The sequence below is a fragment of the Schistocerca cancellata genome, chromosome 3, assembly GCF_023864275.1.
Source record: "Schistocerca cancellata isolate TAMUIC-IGC-003103 chromosome 3, iqSchCanc2.1, whole genome shotgun sequence".
Taxonomy (NCBI): domain Eukaryota; kingdom Metazoa; phylum Arthropoda; class Insecta; order Orthoptera; family Acrididae; genus Schistocerca; species Schistocerca cancellata.
The window spans coordinates 462,373,024-462,385,143 of record NC_064628.1 but is presented as its reverse complement, the minus strand read 5'-3'; the positions used below and the strand labels follow the sequence as shown (position 1 = coordinate 462,385,143).

At 43.0% G+C, this 12,120-nt stretch overlaps 1 protein-coding gene across 1 annotated transcript in view; it reads right to left on the bottom strand.

The window, feature by feature from the left end:
* The window catches only part of LOC126176365 (dipeptidase 1-like), a 431,133-nt gene that overhangs the window by 107,258 nt on the left and 311,755 nt on the right, over nt 1-12,120 (bottom strand). Inside the window, 2 exon segments of the mRNA XM_049923520.1 lie at nt 8,741-8,765; nt 10,077-10,103. Coding sequence (XP_049779477.1) covers nt 8,741-8,765; nt 10,077-10,103 — 52 coding nt within the window.

The window sequence follows — 12,120 nt, the reverse complement described above, 5'->3', positions numbered from 1 at the left end:
TGGCTAATGCTAGACCCACAGAACCCTGGCCACAAAATTAAGCTGTGAAAAACAATCAAAATTCAGAAATTCCTCGCAGAATAAAACTGAGCTGAGTAGCATTCCAGAAACTAGGATTAATCCTACCAAGTACGTGCATACTACCAGTTACTACCAATGGCCTGGAAACTATGACTTTAGAACAAGCCCTCCTAGACCAAACCGCTCACTACGAGACAATGAGCGACATATGTCAGGAGTCAGCTGCAGAGATAGGATTTGATTAGAGGACATTAAGAGAACAACAATGGCAACAGACACCCTAGAGCAAACTGTAAGCTTTACATGCAGTGGGTAGGGCAGGTGGACTCCTAGAACTGTTCCCTAGCGACCAAGGACCACAAGAAAGGCAACGGAAGACCCCAAAAGAGGTGGCCTGATAATTTGAAGTTGGTGGCTGGAACACAATGGCACCAGGCTGGTCTAAATCGACTACATTGGGAACATGTGGAAGAGGCCTATATCCAGCAGTGGATTGAGATCGGATGGAGAAGATGGTTAATAAGGAGAAAAAGAAATTCTGATTCTTTCCACAAACGAGAAATGGAATCATTTGCAGAATTAGCGTGATTTTCGAGGTGGAACGTTTAGTGAACAAATAAAATGCAAGCTTGCACAGACAAAGGTTCCGCCAAGTCACCAGCCTTCGGAAAATATGTCATATCGAAGGGTGAAACAGGCGAAAAGCGATTTCTTAGAGGGACGGAAGGAGTTTGACGGCCAAAGGCAAGGAACGTGATATTCCGAGAAGGTGAGTGCACCATACTCTAGGTACAGTTGTTATGTTCCTGCTTTGTTTTATGAGTTATGTACAAAAGATACATTACAGAAAGCTCTCTGAAGTTGATTCAAAAAGAGATTATAAGCTTCCGATGACCAACAAAGATAAGGGTGCTGTGACAAGAGTTGTACAAAGGTTTCACATGAGAGGAAGATGGAGAAGAAACAGAAGAAGAGGGAGGCGACGATGATTTGCAGTGTTCCAAAGTAATAAACTGATCACAAGTAATGTCCTGTAGTGGTCAGTAGCCTGGCCAGTCAAGGCAAAGGCCATCTAATAACCAACAGGTCAAAATCCTTCCCCATCGTTCTCCAGTTGGGCATGTGTTAGGCGACTGCCACTGCATTATTACTTCTGGACACATACGTTCCAATACAAGGAGGATCTACTGCAATCAGAGAAATGAAATTTGTTACACAGATATTCTGGATACATTTGAGGAATTGCATGTACATTTATGAAAATTTATAGTGACATACATAGCGTTATTTCATCCACTTGTCAACGTACATGTATTTTAAATCCGTAGTAACTAGTTAAGTCAAGTTGACAGATCAAACCTGAATGGCGAAAAAGTTGAAAAACAGTTATATGGGCAGAAAAAAGCTTGCACATTAAGTCAAGCTTTTTATACCGGAAATAGGTACGCATATGTATACAATGGGTGAAAATTTATGGAATAGGTGAGTAATTAGCATTCGTAAAGGAATTCAGTGCGTCGTACTGCACGTTATAGCAATAAGATAATCAGGATACAACATGCATTTTAGAATCTTGATACAGATTTGTTATGAGAATATAAGAACTAAATCGAAGCCGCATGCATTATGAACGAAGGACCTACAGCTTAAGTCCGACTATTATCTATATAGTCAAAGCTATAAAAAGTGTTTAGACATGTTCGTACGCTTGGATACGAAACTCTGCTTCTTCCTATGTTCTTATTAGCGGAGCCATCAGTCATCATGTTTGACATATGTTCTGTAAGGTCCGTCTTCGAATTCACATGTTTATTTAAAATAATTAAAAAACTATTGTTACTCCAGTCGTGAACAATATTAATTTTTAGAAGCCGCAGTGTTATTTCCGTACAGTGGATTCTGTGACCGGAGCAGATGCAAATTTACAGAACAGAAATTAAAAAGACAATAAAGAAACGAAACTAACTTTATAGGACAACGATTTCAGCGAACGTCAAGCTTTTTATTTAATTTTTGAATATGAAGTAGACAGCATCACGTACGCTTCAGCTAGCACTAACTCGGACGCGGTGAGAGGAAAATTAATTGAACCAGGCGAGCTGCATTTACGTTTAAATTATTTCCTTTCTCTCCGGTGAAAGAAATGAGAACGCGTAGCCAGAGGACGTGAGGCGATTTGGGAGAACGTCGACGCAAGCTGAATTCCTGCAAGGTATCGTAATTTTTTATGAAGCGGCGTAAACTTTTATGGCGTGTTTCGCGGTTTAATGGCGTTCCCGGAAGAAAGGAGACAATATAACGGGGAAATAGCGAGAGTAAGAAAGTATTCCTCAAGGTGCTCTAGGCGACTTCCTTACCAAGTTTGTCGTCCGTTGATTCGTTTGGCCCGAAACGTTTTAGATTTCTGCTGCCCGATAGCGACGACTCAACTGTTTACTTTGAGCATTACACTTTTTTTACAGTTTTGTCGTCAGAAAGTTACTGGGCTTGAGTATTTCTTTTCCCCTAAGCGTTATCACCTATGCAACTAGAAAGAAATCGTGCAGTTTGCTACTATATCCCACCGTAAGGCTTATGCTTTCTTTATCCAAGTGCCCATATACATCATTAATAAGTAAAATGAAATAATTTTCATGCATAGCAAGTTCATTTATAGAAACAAGCATCAAGTTCATACGATTTTGACATCCTTTACATTTTAAAAAGTGCACGGGTGTACCATCATGAATGTCGTAACAGATTCCACGTAAATTAATTAAGTGGCAGAAATGAATCATGAAACTCCGCAAGCTTTGACTCCCAACAATGCGCAGCACCCATCAGACAACTTACTGCAGTGTAATTTAGTACTGACTGGCCCTACCATGTACAGTAACATGAATTAAAGTAACGTGATATCATTTTATCTCTTCGCGGATACAAACAAATATTTTTCAAGGAGAAACAGTCAAACAGAAGATAACCTTTACAACATCTTCGCTTCACGATAGTCACGCCCTATCATCACCGAGAAGAGAAAGGCTTAAACGATCGAAATCCAAGTAAGTATCTTTAGAAGAAACTGGACCTGTGGACGATTAAACATGTGGTACCTATATTAAATATTAGATAAAAAGGGCGCAGAGTAGATCCTCTTTCTTAAAGGGCAATTTTTGAGACCGTGACTCACTTAATAAGTCATTTTAAATGGCCCACCTGTGTAACAAGTATATTACAACATTTCATCTTTGAATTATTTTGAAATTAATGACGTTTTATTTAACCTATGTCATTTTATTTTATTCTTTCATCTGTTTAAATGAGAAAGAATAATAGGATTGTCTGAATGGAAACAACAGAGCACATAAATGAGAGTGGCGAAGAGATGCATAAAATTTGTGAACCAATTGGTGGACGAGGTGAAAGGACTAAGATATTCCGGCACAGCCTTCATTCTTGCCCGATTTCTCCCTAAGCTGTAAGACATAATGCGCTGTTCAGTTTTCCTCTGTTGCCCCTCGCCCATCCTTCTGACATAGGCGAACCGCCAAATGTGTAATATTGGGGGAAGCATAAAAATTGGCAGAAATTCATAAAAATGGTGGGAATTCTAGAATTGCTAACTTGCTGCATGTATCAAATAATCAAATCCAACATGGCGATTTAGTAACTGTAAACTAGTGATAGGCCCCTTTTTTGCGAACCATGGATGAAGGGTATCAGACGGATGCCATATTCCTTGACTTCGCGGAAAGCGTTTGACTCGGTGCCCCACTGCAGAATCATAACTAAGGTCGAGCATATGGGATTGCTTCCAAAATATGTGAGTGGCTCGAAGACTTCTTAAGTAATAGAACCCAGTACGTGGTCCTCGATGGTGAGTATTCATCAGAGGTGAGGGTATCATCTGGATTGCCCCAGGGAAGTGTGGTAGGTCCGCTGTTGTTTTCTGTCTACATAAATGGTCTTTTGGATAGGGTGGATAGCAATGTGAAGCTGTTTGCCGATGATGCTGTGGTTTACGGGAAGTTGTCGTCGTTGAGTGACTGTAGGAGGATACAACATGACTTGGACAGGATTTATGATTGATGTAAAGAATGGCAGATAACTCTAAATATAGATAAATGTAAATTAATGCAGATGAATAGGAAAAAGAATCCCGTAATGTTTGAGTACTGCATTAGTAGAGTAGCGCTTGACACAGTCACGTCGATTAAATACTTGGGCGTAACATTGCAGAGCGATATGAAGTGGGACAAGCATGTAATGGCAGTTGTGGGGAAGGCGGATAGTCGTCTTCGGTTCATTGGTAGAATTTTGAGAAGATGTGGTTTATCTGTAAAGGAGACCGCTTATAGAATACTAATAAGACCTATTCTTGAGTACTGCTCGAGCGTTTGGGATCCCTATCAGGTCGGATTGAGGGAAGACATAGAAGCAATTCATAAGCGGGCTGCTAGTTTTGTTACTGGTAGGTTTGATCATCTCGCGAGTGTTACGGAAATGCTTCAGGAACTCGGGTGGGAGTCTCTAGAGGAATGGAGGCGTTCTTTTCGTGAATCGCTACTGAGGAAATTTAGAGAACCAGCATTTGAGGTTGACTGCAGTACAATTTTACTGCCGCCAACTTATATTTCGCGGAAAGACCACAAAGATAAGATAAGAGAGATTAGGTCTCGTACAGAGGCATATAGGCAGTCATTTATCCCTCGTTCTGTTTGGGAGTGGAACAGGGAGAGAAGATGCTAGTTTTGCTACGAGGTACCCTCCGCCACGCACCGTATGGTGGATTGCGGAGTAAATATGTAGATGTAGATGTAATGAGTTATCCTATAGGTACAAAGTCAAAGAAGTAGATCACTTGTAACAAGTATAGAATACAAGATGGCTGACCTAAAAGTTCAAGAACAGTTTGCATGATTGTCAGATGGTGAAAATGGAGATATGAGCACAGCCCTATGGCGCCATAATTATGAGATGGAGATATGGACACAGGCTGCACGGTGTCTTAATAGCTTGTGCTAAGTGCAGAAAATGGCGGCAAATTCAAAATAATCGTTTGTTTTACAGTTCTTTTTACATTAGATGTAATTATTGCTACTCCAGCTGTCAAAAGTTTACGCAGTTACTCCTCTGATATCACAGTTTAAATCAACTACCACCATACTGGGATGGGTCAGTAACAGTAGAATCTTTATTAAACAAATACGGCGCTAGGGAGAGCCATTTCCACGCTGGACAGTGCCAGAATGGACTTTCACCATCCCTGTCAGGTCGGACCACAGCTGCAAAGTAAGCACTGCTGCTAGCAACCGAGGAGGGCCAGGCAATCAGCTGCCACTAGGATTTGTCCGAGTTAAATGCAAAGCTGGGCTGCTGCTGCCTCGAACAACACTAGTAAACTTCTAATGTTGCTCCTACGTCGACAGTCATTGACTCACAGCATCATATCCCACTGTGCAACTCTAGGCTGCGCCCACTGATTGATCTGCGAGCTACTTGTTAAGTGGTAGCAACAGCCTCATCCAAACCCCATGCACCAAATGAAGTTAGAGTGTGTCTGCATTTCTCCCCTCAGTCCTGGATTGCATGTAACACGTACTGTTTGCTACGGCCACGGCCACCAAAATCGGTTAAATGGTTTCACACTTAGCTGTACTCTAATTTTAGAACAGCACAACAGCTACGCCATACAGTCCATGCCACCAACACCCTGTGAAATAATCTGCCAGTCTCTGCAATGAAGTCTATCTCATACTTATCTTACTTCTATTTTCAGTCATCAGAGACATGGTAACACAGAAATAAACTAAAGGTAAATCTCTGTGATGTCTGAGGGAACTTTTTCGGATCTTCAAGTTGTCTCGAATGTGGTGCCGTTAATACTCCACTGTAGGAAATCTATTTCAAGCACCTGACACACATTCAATTAACAATGGGTTTTCTTACAGAATTCCACACACTTTGGTGGCTGCAGCTGAGAGAACCACCAGCATTCAAGTGAATCATGTATCATTGTTCCATAACCATAAGTCAACTAGACAAGTTCACAACAGCACATGCATTCTCCTTAGATGAGTATAGCCTCTGTATATGTATCAAAGAGATTGAATTTAGCATATAAAGAGATGAACCATACAGACTGTCTGGAGAGGGAGCCCGAATTTCGTGTGACTGTACTATGGATTCTCAGACACTACCACTACGTTGAAATCATGATCTGAAGACAAACGTAGAACAACTTGCTTACCATCTCTCTCATTAAGCTCGTGCATTGCAAAGAGTAACACCATTTTCACAGCTGATCTGTTCTACAGTAGCGCCTTGATGACTGGTACAGATGTTGGTGAGAGTGGAAACTCAACGACTGGAAACAGTTGTGCATCCTGCTCTGATATATTGAGGAGTCTGTCAGCGCACTGAATTGACTTCTTCTGTTGCTCAAACGTAAAGTAATGTTCCCTGGCAGTTCCATAAGGCTACATATGTTTCCTTTTCCTCAGTTGAGTTCTTAGAGCATACCGATTACTTTCGTATGGGTGTACTGACCTGTTACAATCCTAGCAGCCCTTCTCCAAATACTATTACACGTACCTGATAACAACACCAAGCCAGTGTATGAGTAGAACTGAGTAGATGTAGAAACTGATGTCTTGAATGCCTCATTTTGTCATTGTTCGATAACATTCACTGTGAACACATGAACAATACCTTGTAGAACTGCAAATTTCTCAAATGTGATAAGGCCATTGCTACTATATATTCTTAAGGGGTGCCACATCTCAGGAAGTAATAATCGCGACAGCATGCATGTTTCTACAGATATATATGCTGTCATAATATTTCAGTGTGCACATGGCTTGGTGCTTATCCTAGCTGACATATCATAATGGAAGTCTCATGTATGATATACGTGACCGCCGACGGTTCTGTTTGGCTGCAGCACTGGGTTTTCACACCCCTTAAAGTTTGCACCAAAGTCAGTGGAATTCTATACCGACAACAAGTTGTCGGGTTAAGCTATGCCAGGTGTCATAAGTAGGTTTTATACATTGTAACAGTGGAAATCCATACCGAAGAAACGTTGTTGCATTAAGGTATTTCTGGTAACATAGCCAAAGAAGAAAAATGCACGAAACTAAAGTTTTAAGTAAGTAAACAGTGTCTTCTCTTGGCATGATTGCCCAAATCCAGGATAGGCGCAAATAGTCAGAGGAACTTAACCCCCACAGTGCCTCTCAAACATCTTGACGCGCCGTGTCATGGAAAGGATAATAAAACATTTTACCAGTCAACTGATAAAATCATGTAGTCAATAAAATAGATTCACAAACAGTAAAAGGACCGTCAAACACCAGAATGAAGTGATTAGTGCCAGAAGATGCAACAAGTATGTGTAACGACAGGGTAGAATGTACACACCAAGGCGTTCGATAATTAACAGCCCCTGGCTCCCAGCTCACACAACAAACAGAATTAAACACCGCAACCACACAACACGAGATGAAAGAATCACTTCACATAAAACCCAGCACATACCCTGATCGTGTTCGCATTATGTACCGACACCTTAAAGAACGTCCTGCCTTCTTTCGAGTCACCTTTGCAACCATTTATACCACTATCCTCTCTACAGGCACTAAACTCAACTGTGGAAAACCTCCAGAATTCTATATTCCCTCAAACTGCACAAATCGTCCTACTGCCCGTATGGCTCACCTCCTTGTTCACAAGGTTTTCGAATCCCGCCTTTTCCGACAAAACCGTCACCCCTTGAACCGAGACGACCTGCTTCCCGTTAACCAGTCTAGGTTCCGTCCAAATTTCTCCTCTGATGACTGGCTGCTGCACCTCAAGCATCTCCTATCCCAACAGCTGAAGCCCCGTAAATCCGCTATCGAGTCAACCAAGTGTTTCTAGTGTGATCTATGTTGCCGCGCCTTCGACCACACATCCCTCCACCTCTACACCTACACACACTATACCCTGTCCCAATGCAACTTCAAACAACTGCCCCTCGCAGATAATGAGATCTGCTCCGACATATATCCCTCCTAGCAATTTCAATTCATACCCATATATCCAAACCCACATCAAGTCTCGTCTTTCCCAGTCCCTCTCCATTCCTCCTCATCCCTTCCCTCTTGTTAGCACACCAAACTCCTCCTCACCGTCTATCTTTCCCATCTTCTGCCTTTCCACTATCCACCATAACACTCCACACTTTACCATTCCCCTTCACCATATGGAAGATATTCTCTCCTACCGGAATACTTTTCTCCCAGTGCAGGTCCTTCAGAATTTAAGTGTAATTACAGTGCCTCAGTGCTTTTTTTATTCGTTCTTCGTAAAGAATTTCACCATTCTGTATTGTGCTTCCATGCTCTTTACGTTATCCATGTTATATTTTTAAAAATACTGTTGGCTGAAAAGCGGTATATTGATCCGCACGTACACTATTGCCGGTTTCTGCTAAATGCAACCCAAAAGTAGCTTTGTTACTTGGCTGTAAATGTTTCTTGAACCTTACGTCGAAAGAGCGGCCGGTTTCAGCGATATAACATTACCACAATTATTATAATCGATACTGTGTACCCCAAAGCCATCAACTTTTATGTTTTTTAAATCCTAATTACCAGCATTGTTCACCCACTCGGGTAGCGGTATAGTGCCACCGTTTTTATAGCGACACTCGTATACATGTTAGGAGGCAGGGAAGGGGGGACGCAGTAGTACTCACCCGTCCAAAGTCGGTGAGCCCCGGCCTGCGGCGCCTCCCGGCGGTCGGCGTGGGCGCGGGCGCGGCCGCGGTAGCCGGCGGATCCGGGCCGGCGGCGTCCGCCACAGAACAGTCTGCCCTACCGGAAAGCACACGCTCTTAGAGCAGGCCAGCCTCACCATCTGAACGGCGCATGCGCCGTCACTGACCTTTATACATTATCTAACTACAAAATAAATACAATACTGGCCATCAAAATTGCTACACCACGAAGATGTGCTACTGACGCGAAATTTCACCGACATGAAGAGGATGCTGTGATATGCAAATGATTAGCTTTTCAGAGCATTCACACAAGGTTGGCGCCGGAGGCAACACCTACAACGTGCTCACATGAGGAAAGTTTCCAACCGTTTTCTCATACACAAACACCAGTTTACCGGCGTTGCCTGGTCAAACATTGTTGTGATGCCTCGTGTAAGGACGATAAATGCGTACCATCACATTTCAGACTTTGATAAAGGTCGGATTGTAGCCCATCACGATTGCGGTTTATCGTATGGCAACATTGCTGCTCGCGTTGGTCGAGATCCAATGACTGTTAGCATAATATGGAATCGGTGGGTTCAGGAAGGTAATACGTAATGCCGTGCTGGATGCCAAAGGCCTCGTATCACTAGCAGACGAGATGACAGGCATCTTATCCGCATGGCTGTAACGGATCGTGCAGCCACGTCTTGATCCCTGAGTCAACTGATGGGGACGTTTGCAAGACAACAACCATCTGCACCAACAGTTCGACGACGTTTGCAGCAGCATGGACTATCAGCTCGGAGACCATGGCTGCTGTTACCCTTGACGCTGCATCACAGACAGGAGCGCCGGCGATGGTGTACTCAACGACGAACCTCGGTGCACGAATGGTAAAACGTCATTTTTTCGGATGAATCCAGGTTCTGTTTACATCATCATGATGGTCGCATCCGTGTTTGGCGATATCGCAGTGAACGCACATTGGAAGCGTGTATTCGTCATCGCCATACTGGCGTATCACCCGGCGTGATGGTATGGGGTGCCACTGGTTACACGTCTCAGTCACCTGTTGTTCGTATTGATATCACTTTGAACAGTGGACGTTACATTTCAGATGTGTTACGGCCCGTGGCTCTACCATTCATTCGATCCCTGCGAAACCCTACATTTCAGCAGGATAATGCACGACCGCATGTTGCAGGTCCTGTACGGGCCTTTCTGGATACAGAAAGTGTTCGACTGCTGCCCTGGCCAGCACATTCTCCAGATCTCTCACGAAACTGAAAACGTCTGGTCAATGGTGGCCGAGCAACTGGCTCGTCACAATACGCCAGTCACTACTTCTGATGAACTGTGGTATCGTGTTGAAGCTGAATGGGCAGCTCTACCTGTACACGCCATCCAAGCTCTGTTTGGCTCAATGCCCAGGCGTATCAAGGCCGTTGTTACGGCCAGAGGTGGTTGTTCAGGTTACTGATTTCTCAGGATCTATGCGCCCAAATTGCGTAAAAATGTAATCACATGTCAGTTCTAGTTTAATATATTTGTCCAATGAATACCCGTTTATCATCTGCATTTCTTCTAGGTATAGCAATTCCTATGTATGCACAGTATGTTAGATTTCTTTACATTCAGGGGCAGCTGCTAGTGTCTGCACTATTCATCAATTCTCTGCAAATTCTTACTATCTTCTGGTTATGATGTTTTGGTATAGACAACAGCATCGTCTGCGAATAGCCTTAAAGAACATCCGACGGTTTCTACTAGATCATTTATACACACATAAAAAAGTTTTGCATCACCTCGGTTCCAAGTGTGACGCAACCTGTACAGAAAATTGGAATAGAGATCAGCATAAACATCGTTTCCGTCCTTTTTATTGCTCGTGAAAGATACACATTGCATGTTGTACCGACATACAGCGAGACCTTCAGAGGTGGTGGTCCAGATTGCTGTAGACACCGGTAACTCTACCCAGTAGCACGTCCTACTTCATTGATGCATGCATGTATTCGTTGTAGCTTACTATCCACAAGGTCATCAAGGCACTGTTGGTCCAGATTGTCCCACTCCTCAACGGCGATTTTGCGTAGATCCCTCAGAGTGGTTGGTGTGTCACGTCGTCCATAAACTGCCCCTTTCAAACTATCCCAGGCATGGGAACCAGCACTCGCACTCAGTGTGCCATAAAGTTTCATATCAGCGCACACTCCGCTGCAGAGTGAAAATCTCATTCTGGAAAAGTCCCCCAGCCTGTGGCTAAGGCATGTCTCCGCAATATCCTTTCTTCCAAGTCTGCTAGTTCTGCATGGTTTGCAGAAAAGCTTCTATGAAGTTTGGAAAGTAGGAGACGAGCTACTGGCAGAATTGAAGCTGTGAGGACGGGATGTGAGTCGTGCTTGGGTGGCTCAGATGGTAGGATACTTTCCCGCGAAAGGCAAAGGTCCCGCGTTCGAGTCTCTGTCCGACACACAGTTTTAATCTGCCAGAACGTTTCATATCAGCGCACACTCCGCTGCAGAGTGAAAATATCATTCTTCTCTCCGTCTAATTGGCACTGCTCATGCATGGTTTGTTTGCATCTTTGGAGTGGTTTAGTTACATCTCCGAACAGTCAAGTGCACTGTGTCTGTGATGTAATATCCACAGTCAATGTCTATCTTCAGCAGTTATGTGAACCACGGTGATGCAAACCTTTATTTGATGTGTGTGTATAGTGTAAACGGCTACAGTCCTATCACACTTCTTTGTGGTTATAAAGATAGCATGTAATGTTCGTAATAATGCACGTAGGCCTCTACAACCAGATGGCTGATACACAGTACAATATAATTAATGGTTACATACAGCTACTAGCAAGAGTAAAGTCACATCAGGCACACAATCAGGTAGAAGACTGAAGTTTTCAGCAAGATGGAAAAGTAAATAGCTCTCGTTCGATAAGTTATGCTAGGCATTTACACAATTAGGAAGCACGTGGCAAATTTAATTCTAGAGCTAGTGGCAAATTTAGTTATCGACTCCAACAAGACGTAAACCATTTAATGGAACGGCATCATAAAGTGTACTCAAAGGAATAAAATCTGGACAGCTCACAAGAGACATATATCACCAAGTTTTGGTCAAATTTTTGTGACCTGAAATAAAATGCAGTCCTTTCTGCACGTTATTGACTTGTGGTATGGACAAAGATATTCCTCATTATACGACTGCCTGATTTTTGGATGAAACAGGATTGTCGACGTGTTCATTAAAAGGAATTCCGCGGAAGTGTATCCGTTCTATCAACCGTACAACTTATACTTTTACTGACAGGTCAAGAAATCCTTTCATTTGTTACAAAAGAGCCATAGTCTTGTCGCACAGAT